Raw genomic sequence first — 18,581 nt, forward strand, 5'->3', positions numbered from 1 at the left:
TGAACATACATAAAATGTAGCCAAATTACAGCCAAGACATGAAATGTTAGCTTCTTTAATTCTTCCCAGGAGCTATGAAGCTAAAAAGAAAATGTCTTAAAATGTCACAAAATTTATTTATTCACAAATTAAAACGCATTCTTATACTCGTTCAGCATTGTTAAAATACAAAACCGCACTTAAATTCAGTAAAGAATGGTGACTTGAGGCCGAATTCACAGAAAAGTTTTCTACCTCAGATTTTCATGAGCCGCTTTAGCATAAGCCTGAGGTGAAATTTGTGCTTAGTTTATTGATATGAACTATACAAAAAAACTACACACAACGGCAGAGTGTAATTAGTAGTTTTATTATAAAAGTACATCAGTAAAAACCCATTTCAAAGCAAGTTATAAATACAGTTTCATCGCTAAGCAAAAAATGCTTTGGTTTTCCTCACTATATAACAATATATAGCAGTCTGGAGCTGATAATAGTAATGATAATAATAACAAGAACAGAAAGACATTCTAGAAAATTAAACTAAAAACGAATGAAAAGGGCATAGAGCTTCTATGTCTATCCATAGGAACGATGATTAAAAACAACAACAATTTCGGATCAGTTGCCTGTGAATACAAGATGAAGCAAACTTTCTTTTCTGTGATATCTTTATACTGATATGTTCTCAAATTCTGACGCGGAACTGCAAACAAACACGTTATAGGGGGGAAAAGAAATATCTCTGGTAAACATTTCACATTGACTCTTTATCCTTTAAATGCTCACAGTGCAAAGATCGTAACACATGGGCTGTGAATATATCACATTAAACATGCCTGATTATCATTATTATTATTATTATTATTATTACTATTACTACTACAATCATCATATGAGTATTTGATCAGAGAACTCAAATAAGTCAAATCCATTTGACTTTTTTTTTGTTTTCTCCATTTCATCAGATTATCACGGTCTCAAAAAGCAAAAATAACGACAAGTACACGATTTTCCAGTCAATCAGCGATGATTTACTTTGCGGAGATGAGAAACACTGTCGTCTCACAGCTCACGTTATTGTCTGTGTGGGGCTCTGTGTGTTCTCTGTGTTTGTTTGGGATTGTCTTCGGGTTTCCTCCCACCTCCTCCCAGAAACTGGCTAGTGTGTGTGTGTATGGATGAGTGAGAGAGAAAGTGTATGGGGCCCTGATATAAACCTATATCCAATACATATCAGGTTAACTGTATCATTGCTTCCTTTTAGATGTGAGATTTTAGGTGGGAAAATTCTCTTTGATTTCTAAGCTTATGAAATGAAAAAATGCTGAAAAATGCAACGTCATTGTTTCTGATTGTAGCACCACAAACACACATTAAAAAAAAAAAAAAAAAAATCAACACAGTACCCATAAACACCTCTACAAGGCAACAGTAGATGAAAGCTTAGACGAAATAATAAGAGGAGTTAAATAAATGCCACTGCTGTAAAAAAAACAAAAAAACAAAAAAAGCTTCCTTTCATTGTTTTTCTTCAGGATACTAAACGCCTATTGGTCCAGAAGGTCCAAAAAAAAAAAAAAAAAACCCCCAAAGAGATTCAGGTGTGAGCATGATGCCAAGGATGGATCTGACTACATGAAGCAGGCAGAGATGTAAGGAGTGCAGCGTTTCCTGAGGCAGGATTCACTAAAAGAAACTTATATAGTATACAGTACAAACCCTGAATATTTAAAACTCCTGATGATGCTAATAAGATCACACTCACACGGCATGTAGGCTTGTACGCGTCTTCTGGACGTTATAGTAGGCTTAATATGTCAGAAATAAACTGTTTAACTGTCTCAAAAAATAAACATAAAAGAAACCTGTCCAGAGTTAAAAAAAAAGGACTTAAATTAATCTGAAATTATTTAACCAAGTGCGTCTCTCCGTCACAACACTCCAAGCACTGCCTAGCCGATGGTCGTGCGTGTGGGCGTGGCTCGACGGCATCCAATGGCACAGGCCAAAGACGAGTCCCAGATCAGAGCAGCGTTCATAGTTCGAGGTTTGGGGACTTCGGCTCCAGCTGGCGGTCAGCAGGTCGGTCGTGGTGAGGTACGGTTACTGGAAGGACGTCTCCACGCCGCTATCGCACACACCGTTGTCGTCGGATGAAGTTATTTTTAGAGCCTGCAGGTCTGCAGACACACCGTCTACGCGGGCACCAAGAAAGAACAATGGTTAAATGACAGACCAGGCTCTTTACAGCTAAAAAGCCACACAGTAAACATGTTTTAATTGAGTGACATCATGACTAGGGGCGGAGTTATATTAAACACGCTGCAGCGCCACTTTATTCTGATAGGTCAGAAGATGTTAATGTCGAGCTATACATAAGATATATAAGAATGTTTTTTCTGTCAAGCTATACATCCCACTTCCGAGCTCCCAGTGTTCTGAGTTTCCAGTGTGACCACAGCCTCTACCCCTGGTCAGAGTCTCATCGCTTGATGGTGCTCACTGATGCTGTGGATGGATCTGTGTGGTCAGCCTGTGACCATGGACAGAGCCACTTGGAAACTTTCACAGTGTCACGGATCTGCTGTTATATCTGTCAGCTTGTTACAGCAAGGAGGTGTCTATAATGACCTCAGAAACTACACTGACCTAATAGTTCCTCATGGGCCCTTGGTTGCTGTTGTAGAAAGGACATTAATCAGTTACAGTTACATTATTTACTGTCCAGTGTCACCCAAATGAGGATGAGGTTCCCTTCTAAACCTGGTTCCTCTCAAGGTTTCTTCCACATATCACAGGGAGTTTTTCCTCACCGTCGCCTCAGGCTCGCTCATTGGGGATAAAATAGGAATAAAATAGCTTAATCATTTAATTAATAATTTTTGTCCCCTCCTTTCTCTGTTTCTCTACTTTTGTAAAGCTGCTTTGAGACGATGTCCATTGTAAAAGGCCCTATTCAAATAAATTGAATTGAATTAATGTGCTCATTATAATCAGATATTTATGGCACAATATAAACAAATGAGTTGATGTGGTTTGGAAGTGTGTTTAACATGTATGAAAGGAGTCTCCAGTATCAGACCTTTATGTTTATAGGGGAAAAAAAATAAAAATGAGGCTGGTGAGTGGATCTGCTATAACTATATTGCTGCATGGATCTTCTGCAACTATAAACGGATAAAAATTCATCATGTCGTTCTTTAAGAAGCAAAAAAATTGTCTGCACTGTTAGCCAAACCTGTATAAACTTTCAATCAGTGGAAATGATTGTTAATAAATACCTACATTTTAATACATAAACATGGAATAAATAAATATTATTCCATGTTTATCATAACGCTGCCCTTATACCATGGGCGACTTCTACAGTGACGCGTCTTCGTGTAAATACATTACCAAACCCTCTATGAGTCGTAGGACAAAAACAAAGCTCTGGAAAATTCGGTACTCTGTTCTAAAAGCACAAACACACCTCAAAGTGTGAGTCAAAGAATTTTCACTTTCCTTATAAACAAGACAAAAAAACAAGGTGAGAGAATTCCCCCGTTTTCCTCCTGAGCACCGTCCCTCCATCGAAATCAGAAGCGAGTGCAATTACGCGTCACTTTATTTCTCGTACAGTGATGAGTTCAATCTCAGTTCTGCTTTAGCGGGAGGGGGAATCCCCCTCTCTCTTACCCCCCCCATCTTTATCTGGTTTATAACTACACTATTTCATCACACACACATAATGACCACACAAAAACTACAGTGTGTGTGCTATTGAGGTCCCGCGTTTAGGGAAACCCCGAATGTGACACACCGCTTGCTGCTGGGTTTCAAGTGAAGTTGAGGCAGTGCTGCTAGAAAAAAGGAACTGTATGATATCATTTAGGAGTGTATGCATGTGTGTATGCTTCACCGAAACGAGGCATTATCAGGGTGTGTCGCTGCACAACAGCTACTCTTCTTGGAAGGTCAAGTGTGTGTGCGTGTGTGTGTAGGCTGAAAAATCCTACCTGTGGTCAGACCTTCATCGTATGCGTTATCGTTTTCCTCGCACACGATGCTCTCCTGCAGTATGCTGATGGCGCCCGTGTTCCCGATACTCTTCAGACCCGCTAAGAGCTCGCGCACCGTCCCGCCTGATACCTGCACAGCACATGGAGGGTACAGTGAATAGTTTAGAGAGAGAAAGACAGAGAGAGAGAGTGCGAGTAAGAGAGAGCGAGAGAAAGCGAGAGTGAGAGACAGCTACAGAAAGAGAGAGAGTGCGAGTGAGAGAGAGCGAGAGTGAGAGAAAGCGAGAGTGACAGAAAGCAAGTAAGAGACAGCGAGAGTGAGAGAAAGCAAGTAAGAGACAGCGAGAGTGAGAGACAGCGACAAAGAGACACAGAGACAGAGAGAGAAAAACAGACAAAGAGAGAGAGAAACAGACAAAGAAAGAGAGAGCGAGAGACAGAAAGTGAGAGAAAGAGAAACAGAGAGAGAGAAAGCGAGAGAGCAAGACAAAGCAAGAGCGAGATAGAGAGAGACAGAGAGAGAGAAAGAGAGTGAGAGAGACAGAGAGAGAGTGAGATAGAGAGAGACAGAGAGCGAGAGAGAGAGTGCAAGACAGACAGAGAGAGAGAGAGAGAGAGAGAGAGAGACAGAGAGAGAGTGCAAGACAGACAGAGAGAGAGAGAGAGAGACAGAGAGAGAGTGCAAGACAGACAGAGAGAGAGAGAGAGAAAGAGACAGAGAGAGAGTGCAAGACAGACAGAGAGAGAGAGAGAGAGACACAGAGAGAGAGTGCAAGACAGACAGAGAGAGAGAGAGAGACAGAGAGAGAGACAGAGAGAGAGACAGAGAGAGAGACAGAGAGAGAGACAGACACAAAGAGAGATGTGTACCTCGTAGCTATCCAGAAGTGTGCAGGCCGGCCGTGGGCTGAGGCGGAAGGCGTTGGTGAGAATGCCGAGTCTGAGTGTGTGTGCGAGACTCTCCCAACCTCCTACAGACTCCTCCAGACATTTGCACAGTGCCTGCTTTGTCTCCGTGCCCAGTCTGTGCAGGTCTCCTACACACACACACACACACACCCTTGCATTTAACACACCACGGGACTTCACAAAGTTGCTTTCTCCATTCTGATTAGTCAGGTGGTGTTATGAGTCCTGTATAGCAGTCATGTAATAAACTTATAATAAATAAATAACAAAAATAAATAATAAATAAATAAATAATAATCAGCTAGTCTATGATTAAAACGCTGAAGGAATATAAACACCCTTGATGATGCTCTTCAGATTCTTACACAATACAACATTCACTTGGAAAACAGGAAAAAAGAGACAGAAGCTGAATACCTTGTGCTGGGACGACAACAGTGCTGGGCTGGTACGGTTTACCGTTCAGGATTTCCCGCACCTGAGCAAAAAATGACAAAAAACACCAAGTTATCCCTCAGATGTCCTTAAAAAATATATGGAGGTGTGTGTCCAAGAAGAGGCAGAAGGATCTAATACTAGCTTTATAATGTCGTGCGCAGTGTTTAGCCATTCCTAAACCTTTAATGATCTTCAGAATTGTTTTTTCAGGCCCTTAAAAACCAGCCTGGAATTAGGTGAAGTTTCTCAACTGTGTGTTAAAGATGAGACTCTTAAAGTTGCAGTTCATCTTTCAGAAGGCAGAGGGCGATAAATTATTTCAGAGCTGCAACCTTCCTGAATCAGTCCAAAAAAATAAAAAATAGAAAATACCTTGGCAGGGGGGAAAGTGGAGGGCTGTAGTCATTCTGAACGCAACATCAAACGTGTACTGAGATAAATGAGTAACACAACGTAGCTGCACACACACTCACAAGTGCCATTTACACTATGTGTCAGTGTGGTATTTTTATCACGGCTCATTTCTAAAGGGTGGGGCATGAAATTTTTTATTTTTTTTAATTGAAGTTTTTTCCCCTCTATAGATGAGTCAGCCATTGTGCATCAGCTCTGATCACTGAGCAGTTCAAGATAGAGAGAGAGATAAAGTGTGTGTGTATTTGTGTGTGTAATATTTGTAGACTTTGCCATTGGCTTCACCCTCATCATAACATATTCGCTTAGCCCCGTCCCTTTCCTTGACTGACGTGTATGTGTGTAATATTTGTAGACTTTGCCACTGGCTTCTCCCCATTATAATATAACTGCTTAGCCTCGCCCCTTTGCCACTGGCTTCCCCCATTTCATAATATACCTGCTTAGCTCCACCCCTTTCTTTGATTGAAGTGCGTGTGTGTAATATTTGTAGACTTTGCCATTGGCTTCTTCCCATCTTAATATACCTGCTTAGCCCCTCCCCTTTCCTTGATTGAAGTAGGTGTGTTTACTATTTGTAGACTTTGCCACTTGCTTCACCCCATCATAATAAATATACCTGCTTAGCCCCACCCCTTTCCTTGACTGAAGTGTGTGTGTGTAATATTTGTAGACTTTGCCACTGGCTTCTCCCCATCATAATATACCTGCTTAGCTCCACCCCTTTCCTTGATTGAAGTGCATGTGTGCAACATTTGTAGACTTTGACACTGGCTCCACCCCCTTCATAATATATCTGCTTAGCCCCGCCTCTTTCCTTGTTTTTTTCTTCCAATCACGCATTCCATGTCTACACTCATCCACTCATATTTGTCCATCCATCCATCTACCTAATGGATGCAGTAAAAATGAGTCCATTTCCAGGAAAAAAAAATGCTGCTTGACTGACCTCTGATGAAGCAGCCATGTTAAGCGGGGTCATCCCCGGGATGTAGCCCTCGTCCACCTCGTCTTTGTCTTCATTGCAGCATTCGTCCTCTCTGAAGAACAACGGCTCGAAGTTCTCTTTATGAGGATCAGCGCCTGGAACAAACACAAACACAAAAAAACTATGTTACAAGCTTCGAACAGCTGAATTCAGATTTTTATGAAGATTGATACGGATAGAAAACACACACACACACAAACACACACCTGCGGCGATGAGGAGTGCGCTCAGTTTCAGAGAGCCTCGCCCTGCTGCGATGTGTAGAGGCGTGGAGCCGTTATACGTCAGACTGTCCACTTCAGCGTCACCCTACGTGCGCGCACACACACACACACACCAAGCAGCCGGTATATTATTTGGAGCCTCCCTGAAAACAAAAGATTTGCCACTCCACCCTGGTTTTTCAGGATAGACTTCATTCTTTATTTAATTAAATTAATAATATTCTTATTAATTCATTATTTGAAAAAAGCTTTAATGTTACAGAGAAAAAGTCACTCAAAAGTTTAGGGTTCACGTCTCAAACACATCCCATGTGTGCCCAATGTCTTCTTTTATGTCTATGTGCCAAAATATATAAACTTCTTTGGATTGTTTTTATTTTTATTATTATTATTATTATCTTTTCGCTTTAAATGTTAACTGAGAGGTGGGAAGCAAGAGAGGGGAGGGAGGGAGAGCGAGACAGACAAACAGGCAGAGAGAGAAAGTAAAAGAGAGAGAAAGAGAGAGAGAGAGAGAATGAGAGAGAGAGAAAGTAAAAGAGAGGGGGGGGAGAGAGAGAGAGAGAGAATGAGACAGAGAGAGAGCGAGCAAGAGAGGGAGTGTGAGACAGACAGAGAGTGAGAAAGAGAGGGAGTATGAGACAGACAGACAGAGAGAGCAAGCAAGAGAGGGAGTCCGACACAGAGAGAGAGAGAAAGAGAGGGAGAAAGAGAGGGCGTGCAAGAGAGAGAGAGTAAGCGTGTGCGAGAGAGAGAGAGAGAGAGAGAGAGAAAGAGAGAGACAGAGACAGAAAGTGAGACAGAGAGAAAGATCGAGAGATAGAAAGAGAGAGACAGAGAGAGAGAGAGAGAGAGAGAGACAGAGACAGAGACAGAGAGAGAGAGAGCTGCCGAAGATTTACGACTATTTTTGTTATTGTAAGTGTTGCGGATCTTTTAAAATGCGGAAACCTTTCATGTTCACACGCACTCGTGTTCCAAAATCAAATCTGGTCTCTGCTTCAAATCCTTTTGAGCTAGTTTAATTTACACAAATTCATTCTGAACCCTTAAACAGCAGCGTTCATACAGTAACAGTGTAATAGGAGATGCTGTTCTAGGCTGTTCCTCTGTGATCTCCCGTGTAGTTTCGATCAGACATGAACAAGTTCCCCGTTTTTTAATGACTCAGTTCCTCTTAAAGGTTTCTTCTCAATGTCCTCACAGAGGTTTTTTCTTGCCCTGGTGGTCTAGACTCTTTGGTATTGGTATCTATACGCTCTCTGGATTTAAATTTATGGTTAGGGGTGAGAAAAAAAAAAAGAGAGAGAGAGGGTGGTAAGGAAACGACTATAAATAGTTATAATGTAAGCGATAAATTGTTTCTTGGGTGTTCAAAAACATTCAAGGTAACAGTAACATATCAGTTAAATAAATAAATCTACACCATGTAGCTACAGCTACACACACACACCTCTAGCAGCAGGCATCCAGCGAGTGAGACGTTGTCGTGTTCAGTAGCGAGGTGGAGCGGTGTGCGACCGCATGTTCGCTCCTGAACCTCCACGTTAACCCGGGCCTCCAGCAAAGCCCTCACGCCGCTCAGACTGTTCGCCAAGACGGCTATATGCAGAGGACACAGACCTACATGGACAAAAATGCAATTTATACAACTATGATAAATCGAGTGTGTGTGTGTCAGTGCGTGTGTGTGTGCGTACCTGCTGTGTTGTGCATGCTGCTTAACTCCAGCGCCTTTTTGTGTCTCATCAGCACTCGGATCATCTCTCCGTCTTTCTGCTGGGCGGCCAGGTGCAGTGCCGTGTTGCCATGGCGATCGGTGAGAGTGAGGTCACTTCCTGCCTCCATTAACGCCTCCACTGCTTCCTTCTGCTCAGTCACTACAGCCAGGTGCAACGGAGTCTGGAATAAGAGAATATGTCACGGCGTTACCGCTGCAGGAATAGAGGACCTGTGTTAAACCTGTGTGTGTGTGTGCGTGTGTGTAAAGTACCTGATACAGGTCATTCCTCATGTTCAAGATGTCTTCTCCGGGAATCACCGATATCACCTCCACTAGGTTCTTCACTGCATCCGTCTGACTGTGGATCACACTCAAGTGCAGCCCCCTGCATGTACACACACACACACACAATATATATTATATATATATATATATATATATATATATATATATATATATATATATATATATATATATACACACACATACATACAGGGGTTGGACAATGAAACTGAAACACTGGCCAATTTAGTGTTGGAGGTTTCATGGCTAAATTTGACCAGCCTGGTGGCCAATCTTCATTGATTGCACATTCCACCAGTAAGAGCAGAGTGGGAAGGTTTAATTAGCAGAGTAATAGCACAGTTTTGCTTAAAATATTGCAATGGACACAACATTATGGGTGACATATCAGAGTTCAAAAGAGGACAAATTGTTGGTGCACGTCTCGCTGGCGCATCTGTGACTAAGACAGCAAGTCTTTGTGATGTATCAAGAGCCACGGTATCCAGGGTAATGTCAGCATACCACCAAGAAGGACGAACCACATCCAACAGGAGTAACTGTGGACGCAAGAGGAAGCTGTCTGAAAGGGATGTCCAGGTGCTAACCCGGATTGTATCCAAAAAACATAAAACCACAGCTGCCCAACTCACTGCAGAATTAAATGTGCACCTCAACTCTCCCGTTTCCACCAAAACTGTCCGTCGGGAGCTCCACAGGGTCAATGTACATGGCCGGGCTGCTATAGCCAAACCTTTGGTCACTTGTGCCAATGCCAAAAGTCGGTTTCAATGGTGCCAGCAGCGAAAATCTTGGGCTATGGACAATGTGAAACATGTATTGTTCTCTGATGAGTCCACCTTCACTGTCTTTCCCACATCCGGGAGAGTTACGGTGTGGAGAAGCCCCAAAGAAGCGTAGCACCCAGACTGTTGCATGCCCAGAGTGAAGCATGGGGGTGGATCAGTGATGGTTTGGGCTGCAATATCATGGCATTCCCTAGGCCCAATACTTGTGCTAGATGGGCGCGTCACTGCCAAGGACTACCGAACCATTCTGGAGGACCATGTGCACCCAATGGTTCAAACATTGTATCCTGAAGGCGGTGCCGTGTATCAGGATGATAATGCACCAATACACACAGCAAGACTGGTGACAGAGTGGTTTGATGAACATGAAAGTGAAGTTGAACATCTCCCATGGCCTGCACAGTCACCAGATCTACATATTATTGAGCCACTTTGGGGTGTTTTGGAGGAGCGAGTCAGGAAATGTTTTCCTCCACCAGCATCACGTAGTGACCTGGCCACTATTCTGCAAGAAGAATGGCTCAAAATCCCTCTGGCCACTGTGCAGGACTTGTATCTGTCATTCCCAAGACGAATTGATGCTGTATTGGCCGCAAAAGGAGGCCCTACACCATACTAATGAATTATTGTGGTCTAAAACCAGGCGTTTCAGTTTCATTGTCCAACCCCTGTATATATATAAACCACACAAACAATTCTACATTCGCACCTCCATTTTATGCAAATTAGTTATATAATAAACCTCACTTCTACATTTACTTGACTATAGCCTTCACTTTAACTGGAGCATGACTCCAAAGCCAAATTCAGTTCCCACTTTCAGCCAGTTCCCATTTGCTATTTGACATGGAAGAAAAACCTCTAACCGAGGTTTGGATTTATCCTTACATGCCCTGGCTCTGATATTTAACCACTGTTTAATAACGTAATAGTAATAAATACTTTCTCTTGTCACATCTTGTAAAGGATTAAAGTATAGTGCTCTGTGTATGTGTGTGTGTGTGATGTGGGATACACACGTGTCTCCGTTCTCATCCTGAGCAGCCATCAGCGGGCGCTGTGGAACCAGCAGTCTGCGAACATCACTGCTCATGGCATACTCGAATAAAGCCTTGGCGTGTCTCTGTGCTAGCTCGGCTAAACTCGGCTCAAACAAACACTCTGAAGAGAGAACACACACACACACACACACACGAGTTTGTACCTATTTACTGAATACAGCAAATCTCAAAGGAATTAAGTGAGTGACATCCTTTAAACACACCTGTGGGTTCTGTCTCAAACACATCGGTCTCCTCCAAACCCTGGCTCTCTTCACGCTTCTCCTCTGATGCTACACACACACCCCCCGTCCCTGGATCGTCGTCCAGGTCGCTGTCGCTCTCTTCGTCTGTGTCTTCCACCGGACCGTGATTAGCTGTTGACGATGTCAGAGGGTTTGTGAGTTAACGAATCACGACCTTCAAATCGCTACGAAGGGCTGATTAGGTTCAATAATAATAATGTTTCCGAACTAATTGTGGGCGGGGTTTATTTTCACATTATAACGATATTAATAGCTGATTTTTTCTAAATTATTTCTTCCCCAAAATACATTTAGTGACTGCAAAACGTTATTTTGGCTAAGACTTACAGTGCTTAATGCCGCTCCCTCCTCCACCCATGGACGATTGATAGCCATAACCAGAGTTGAAGTTGTTATAATATCCCTGATAATATCCTAAACAAAAGACGTACACAAAAAAATATCGATTTTTAAATCACAGTTATCACAATACAGGCTTAATGAATAATTTTTACAGTCAGTCATATACCTCCACCTCCACCACCTCCACCTCCTCCTCCCCCTCCTCCTCCACCGGCACCGTGTCCACCACCTGACGTAGCCCCTCCACCAGGCCCTCTGTACATGCCCCCGACTCCACCCCCTGTGCCACCATAATCTGGGAAATTGGGCAGTGTCTTTTGTCTCTTCCTCTGTACTTCTTCCTTATCTGAAAAATAAATAAATTAATAAATAAAAATAATCAATCAAATAAATACATTTAAAAAATTAAGGAATAATTGTGAGAAAAAGAAATAAAGCACGAGAGGAAAAAACAAGTGAGAGGGGAAAAAAATGAAGCAAAGAGGAAGTGTGTGAAAGGGAAAATGAAAGAAAGCAGAAGCGAGCACGAGAAAGAGAAAAGAAAAAAATGAGAGCCGATCATAATCAAAATATTACTCTAAATGAAGGAGCTTGGATTTAGGCCCAATAAGTTATAAAAAAAATTATTTGATATTTAATATGTACTTCATCATGACTCTGATTTAAAAATAATATATGAAAAATAATAAAATAAATTAATTTAAAAAAAAAAACAAACACTAATTTGTTGTTAATTGCATTGGTGCACTGCATCAATGCAGGTTTATCATGCGAAGGTGCAAGTTCCACTTGTGGTATTTTGATAAAGGAATGAAATCGTAGGTGTTCTTTCCATCTCTAAAGGTTCATGCCTTTCTTTTGTAGCTTATGATCGACATAATTTAAACGAGTGTTCATCTGTACTGTTGATTGCACTCGTCACTATGGATTCATTTATTTTTCCAGAGGGGTCACCACAGGTCAAACACTGATCTAATCTGGGTGGGTTATATGGTCGGAAAAATTAGAGCAGCTGTGATCTGTGGGTGAAAAAGTGACGAGTGGGTAAAGCTGCGCTTGTGTACCTATGATCTGTGGGTGATAGGTGAACGGTTTGGGCTCGCTCATCTCGTTGTCTGACTTCCTTTTGAGCTGCACGAACACCGAGATGGGTTTCTGAAGATTCTGGTCACGGTATTTCGGCGTCTTGAAGACAATGGCGAACTGAGTGAGAGAAGAAAAAACAACGAGTAGGTCATGTATGCATTGAAATGGCAACACCGTGATGCAACGCCAACCCTAATGTGCATCAGACTGTGAACTTTTCACACCGGCAGTGTCGCCCTAGGCGTGAGCGCCGAGGCGACTCACCTGTCTGTGCACGTCAGTGGGAGAGAAATCCCCAAATGCCTCCCAGACGATCCCCGTCTCGTCATCCTCATAAAAGCGCACTTGGATGTCATCTGTCAACAACAAGAACAATAACAACAACATGACATCAGACCAGGGCAAGCTCATCAGGAGGAAGAGGACATCACTTCCTCGTACGGCTGACTACACACTCACACACAATTTACATATCCTGCTAATTTACTTCCTCAATGGCTACAAATACATGCAGATAACCAGACTGAATGGTGCAGCATGTCCTTTTGTGCACCTTTCTCAGACTAGATGTGTAAAATTATACATTCATACAATTATACAGTCAGACTATTGGGTTTAACAGTGTCAGCAAATAGTTTAGCACTTGGAAATGCAGAGGAGACAAATAAGAAGTGAGAGCAAGACAGAAATTGCAGAGAGAGGGGGAAAAAAAAAAGACATACTCAGAGAGTGAGAGAAACAAGAAGGTAAATGGAAGAAAAGACAAAGAGAGAGAGAGACAGAAAAAGGGAGAGAGAGGAAGACAGAAGCATAAAAAGAAACCGAGACAAATGAGAGAGACAGAGAGAGAAAGAAAGAGACAGAAAGAGGAAGAGGCAGAGACAAAAGGAGTTTGGACTTCATTCAATTAGAGTTAAAATAATTATAAAATGATTAAATGATTATTGGCAAGAGAGTGATACACAATAAGAGGAACAAAGAGAGTCGAAGAAGAGGAAAGACTTTTGTAAATCTCAGTATGCGGAAAGGGAAGAACAGAAAAAGTAAGAATATCTAAATAGTAAAAGAAAAAGAGTAAGGAAGGATCAAGATAAAGCAGATGAATTCAAGCAGGATAGGCAGGAACTGAAAGAAATAAAAACCCCACAGGATTCCATAAGAAACGAATAGAAAGCACATGTGTGATGTGTAACTTTCCTCCTGAGCTCATTTGCCTGTCAGGAGGGGAATTCCCCCAAGAGGGAAATCAGATGGACCTCCTCCATGTGGTGAATACCATCACGAAATCTGACCTTTGATCAGACCTGATCGCTCGGTGTGCCGTGTTCTTGAATGACAGGAGCTGCCTCACCTTTCTGAACTTTGTCACAAAGCAGGTAGACTTCCTCTCCACCTGTAACACACCCTGCCGTGCGGTCCATCCGCACGATCTTCAGGTTCGAGGCGTTCGGAGCTTCTGCAAAACAAGCAGAGAAGACAGGGCGGATTGTTTGTGAGGAAGAAAAAAAAAATATCACACCATCAAGGATATGACCTGGTTTTAGTGGAAATGCAATGCCAGCACGGCATTTTGCTAAAATCAAGACCCAGTTTTGTAGACATTCCCTATTTACATCAGCTCATTCTTACGTAAAAAAAAATAACCTAACTTTACCCAAAAAACACATTTCATCCATAACAAAAAAAAAAAAGAGATTCATGTGATCCTTCAAACCCAAGCCATGCTCTCATCTTCCATTTTGTGGAATTTACATTTTCCTCCCCTAATTATAAATGAGTTGCAGCACTGTGTATAAAGTTACCAATGTGTGTGTTAAAGTTACCAATACTTTTGCACATTCACTTTTCAAGGAAAGTTCAAGAAGAGCGCGAGGTGGAAATAGAAAGTACGCATAGTTTCAGTACAGCAATGTCAGGCAATGAATTTGGCTCAGAAACAGACAGGGAGAGGGAGGGAGAGAGAGAGAGAGTGAGAGAGAGAGAGAAAGTGAGTGTGTGTGTGAGAGAGAAAACCAGAGACGCTGTTTCGTTTCTTGGTTCCATGGACTGTTTCATCCAACTTGGGGCACATGTCAGGTCTGTGTAAATGCTGAACCCTGAGCTTCCTCCTTGTGTTTAAGAGCTTCCTTGTCTTTATTCCTCATTCTTTTTTCTCCTTTTTCTTTCTGTCACTCTCTATACTTTAACTGCTCTCACCATATACTCCATTTTATATATATATATATATATATATATATATATATATATATATATATATATATATATATATATATATATACACACACACACACACACACCCACATGTATCAAGCTAGCTAATAAAGCCGTGAAGTTTTTTCCTCTCGCTGTCTCTGTGTTCAGGTTTTTGACACAGGCAGGAAGTCGAGTGCTCAATATGCATATGTGGTTGCGGTTAAAGTTGTGAGAACACTGTTGCTAGGCAAGTCAGATGCCAAAAATATGGCTCAAAATGTCTCACTAGACAATTCTTTCAGGCAGATCATGTAAAACATGCAGCGAGACTGAAAGTGCCGTCAAAACATCAGGAATGTCAACCTTTTTCCTCAGATATGGACCACTCCAAACGTCAGGAAATATTTACACAACAATGAGCATCAAAATGCTAATGAACTCTGCTACGATAAGGAACATCAACATTGTGTCACTCGTGAAGAAGAATCCTCAAATGCTATTGTTTATTGTTCTACAGACTTCCAAAGTTTTGAATATCATGAGATTGTTCACATGGTATCTTCTAGAAAAATGGTGAACATATGACAAAAAGTAGCAATGTTTATCCATTTAATGTCATGCTAATAGCACTGGAAGACGTAGCCAGACCCAAGGATGGACTATAAAGCCAATCCAATTTTTATAACATGATATCTGCTTAGCTCTTTAATCAAGATTTACTATATTGTCAGAATTATGGCATGTAATGAACAGCACTAAGTTCCCCTTTCTGTTTTGAAGTGCAGACAGGAGCTGTGTGTTAAAAGTGTGTGTTGAGGGACTCACTGCTGTCGTAGATGGGCTCCGATATGACCGGCTCGAGTCTGCGGGTGAAACCGCCCTCGCTGTCGGGCAGAAGGGCGGTGAACATGAGCCTCACTACACTCAGGTCCATGTCTTTGGCCTGGCTAGCTGCGGCATTGGCGATCAAATTCCTCTGGTGATCTGGCAACAAACAAACAAACAAACATAATGCCTTTTGGCTTCTGGCCTGTGTGTGTGTATGCCTGTCAGTTAAAGTAAAGGAGGTGTGGCCTGGGTGCATGTCAGTTAATAGGAAGGAGGTGTGGCCTGGGTGCCTGTCAGTTAAAGTGAAGGAGGTGTGGCTAGGGTGCCTGTTAGTTACATTGAAGTAGGTGTGGCCTGGGTGCCTGTCAGTTACAGTAAAGGAGGTGTGGCCTGGGTGCCTGTCAGTCCCAGGAAGAAGGCATGGCTTACATATCTATTAGTCAAAGTGAAGGAGGTGTGGCCTGGGTGCCTGTTAGTTACAGTGAAGGAGGTGTGGCCTGGGTGCCTGTCCATTACAGTGATGGAGGTGTAGCTTATGCATCTGTTAGTCAAAATGAAGAAGGTGTGGCCTGGGTGCCTGTCAGTACCAGGAAGAAGGCGTAGCTTATGTATCTATTAGTCAAAGTGAAGGAGGTGTGGCCTAGGTGCCTGTCAGTTACAGTGAAGGAGGTGTGGCCTGGGTGCCTGTCAGTTACAGTGAAGGAGGTGTGGCCTGGGTGCCTGTCAGTTAAAGTGAAGGAAGTGTGGCCAGGGTGCCTGTCAGTCCCAGGAAGAAGGCATGGATTATATATCTATTAGTCAAAGTGAAGGAGGTGTGGACTGGGTGCCTGTCAGTTAAAGTGAAGGAAGTGTGGCCAGGGTGCCTGTTAGTTATAGTAAAGGAGGTGTTGCCTAGGTGCCTGTCAGTCCCAGGAAGAAGGCATGGCTTATATATCTATTAGTCAAAGTGAAGGAGGTGTGGCCTGGGTGCCTGTCAGTTACAGTGAAGGAGGTGTGGCCTGGGTGCCTGTTAGTTACAGTAAAGGAGGTGTTGCCTAGGTGCCTGTCAGTCCCAGGAAGAAGGCATGGCTTATATATCTATTAGTCAAAGTGAAGGAGGTGTGGCCTGGGTGCCTGTCAGTTACAGTGAAGGAGGTGTGGCCTGGGTGCCTGTTAGTTACAGTAAAGGAGGTGTTGCCTAGGTGCCTGTCAGTACCAGGAAGAAGGCATGGCTTATATATCTATTAGTCAAAGTGAAGGAGGTGTGGCCTGGGTGCCTGTCAGTTACAGTGAAGGAGGTGTGGCCAGGGTGCCTGTTAGTTACAGTAAAGGAGGTGTTGCCTAGGTGCCTGTCAGTCCCAGGAAGAAGGCATGGCTTATATATCTATTAGTCAAAGTGAAGAAGGTGTGGCCTGAGTGCCTGTCAGTCCCAGGAAGAAGGCATGGCTTATATATCTATTAGTCAAAGTGAAGGAGGTGTGGCCTGGGTGCCTGTCAGTTACAGTGAAGGAGGTGTGACCAGGGTGCCTGTCAGTTACAGTGAAGGAGGTGTGGCCTGGGTGCCTGTCAGTTACAGTGAAGGAGGTGTGGCCTGGGTGCCTGTCAGTTACAGTGATGGGGGTGTGGCCTGTGTGCTTGTCAGTTACTGTGATGGGGGTGTGGCCTGGGTGCCTGTCCGTTATAGTGATGGAGGTGTGGCTTATGCATCTGTTAGTCAAAGTAAAGGAGGTGCGTCCTGGGTGCCTGTCAGTACCAGGAAGAAGGCCTATCTTATGTATCTATTAGTCAAAGTCAAGGAGATGGGGCCTGGGTGCCTGTCAGTTACAGTGAAGGAAGTGTGGCCAGGGTGCCTGTTAGTTACAGTGAAGGAGGCGTAGCCTAGGTGCCTGTCAGTCCCAGGAGGAAGGCATGGCTTATATATCTATCAATCAAAGTGAAGGAGGTGTGGCCTGGGTGCCTGTCTGTTACAGTGATGGAGGTGTGGTTTATGCATCTGGTAGTCAAAGTAAAGAAGGTGTGGCCTGGGTGCCTGTCAGTCCCAGGAAGAAGGCGTGGCTCATGTGTCTATTAGTCAAAGTGAAGGAGGTGTGGCCTGGGTGCCTGTCAGTCAGAATAAATCTAAAATGCAAAGCTTTTGTTCTCTTGAACTGAAATATACATTCATTATTTATCATAAAATACACTTGACCAAAATGTTATATATTCATTGGTCCACTCATCACCCTTATACACACACACACACACACATACACACACATACACACACATACACACACATCTAAACACTGAGCTGATGGTTTTTGGTTTTTTTGTTGCTTTGTTCTGTTTTTGTTTTTTACCCACAGTTAATTACAAGTCCAACCAGATTTTTGTACCTGCTTTCAGTTTGGATTACATCCTTGCCACAAAACAGGAATTTCAGCACGATTGCATGGCGTTAATGTGTCCAAACACGCAAATACAAATCCGTCATGTAAATGAGACAAAGAGTCTGTGTTGTGTTGGGTTTGTTCTCCAAGCATGCTATGCACTCATTCAAGCTTCAAAGCTATCTTCCAAAGCACACACACGTATACATGTATACACTTTCACACTTACCTGTGAGCTCTCTAGGAAGACGGGTCTCTCCCTGGAAAGAGTCGATTTCATGATGGATGACCACGCCGTAGTTGTAACCAAGCCTGTAGGCTTCACTCATCCTCTCCTCCAGAGTCTTACTTACATTCTTCTTCGTCACATGAAGGATTCCCAGGTTAGGAAAACTGAAAAAGGAAAAAAAAAACCCAAAAAAGCATTGATAATTAAAATGTTCATAAAACACTGTGCTAGCAAAAATGAGCTAGCTCCTGAATAGGAAGAAGTTGTGAGAAAGTGGGCATGGCATATACCTGATGGAGGAGTCTTTGGGCTGGAGATCGACGGTGCAGATGCCCTTGTCGCACTGTTTTCCCACGAGGCTGTGCGCATGCAGGTGTGGCTGTTTGGAGTTAGTCACCAGCTGGACCACAATTCGTGCTGGACCATGATAATGACAGATCTGTGGACCAAAACAAATGAAGACACTAAACACTATTATC

At 42.9% G+C, this 18,581-nt stretch overlaps 1 protein-coding gene across 1 annotated transcript in view; it reads right to left on the bottom strand.

Annotated features, from left to right (window-relative positions):
* Positions 1 to 333: 333 nt before the first annotated feature.
* nfkb1 (nuclear factor of kappa light polypeptide gene enhancer in B-cells 1) overlaps positions 334 to 18,581 on the bottom strand; it is a 32,244-nt gene continuing 13,996 nt past the window's right edge. Inside the window, exons 6-24 of the mRNA XM_058407139.1 lie at positions 18,393 to 18,541; positions 18,103 to 18,266; positions 15,523 to 15,681; positions 13,856 to 13,960; positions 12,769 to 12,860; positions 12,483 to 12,621; positions 11,585 to 11,764; positions 11,404 to 11,490; positions 11,035 to 11,187; positions 10,790 to 10,931; positions 8,950 to 9,064; positions 8,657 to 8,858; positions 8,410 to 8,579; positions 6,939 to 7,041; positions 6,694 to 6,827; positions 5,310 to 5,370; positions 4,854 to 5,020; positions 3,981 to 4,113; positions 334 to 2,177 (exon numbers count right to left, since the gene is read on the bottom strand). Of these exons, the coding sequence (XP_058263122.1) occupies positions 2,086 to 2,177; positions 3,981 to 4,113; positions 4,854 to 5,020; positions 5,310 to 5,370; positions 6,694 to 6,827; positions 6,939 to 7,041; positions 8,410 to 8,579; positions 8,657 to 8,858; positions 8,950 to 9,064; positions 10,790 to 10,931; positions 11,035 to 11,187; positions 11,404 to 11,490; positions 11,585 to 11,764; positions 12,483 to 12,621; positions 12,769 to 12,860; positions 13,856 to 13,960; positions 15,523 to 15,681; positions 18,103 to 18,266; positions 18,393 to 18,541 (2,547 nt within the window). The 3' untranslated portion in view covers positions 334 to 2,085. The remainder of the gene's footprint in view (positions 2,178 to 3,980; positions 4,114 to 4,853; positions 5,021 to 5,309; positions 5,371 to 6,693; positions 6,828 to 6,938; positions 7,042 to 8,409; positions 8,580 to 8,656; positions 8,859 to 8,949; positions 9,065 to 10,789; positions 10,932 to 11,034; positions 11,188 to 11,403; positions 11,491 to 11,584; positions 11,765 to 12,482; positions 12,622 to 12,768; positions 12,861 to 13,855; positions 13,961 to 15,522; positions 15,682 to 18,102; positions 18,267 to 18,392; positions 18,542 to 18,581) is intronic.

This window comes from Hemibagrus wyckioides, linkage group LG02 (genome assembly GCF_019097595.1).
Source record: "Hemibagrus wyckioides isolate EC202008001 linkage group LG02, SWU_Hwy_1.0, whole genome shotgun sequence".
In the NCBI taxonomy this organism is placed as follows: Eukaryota; Metazoa; Chordata; class Actinopteri; order Siluriformes; family Bagridae; genus Hemibagrus; species Hemibagrus wyckioides.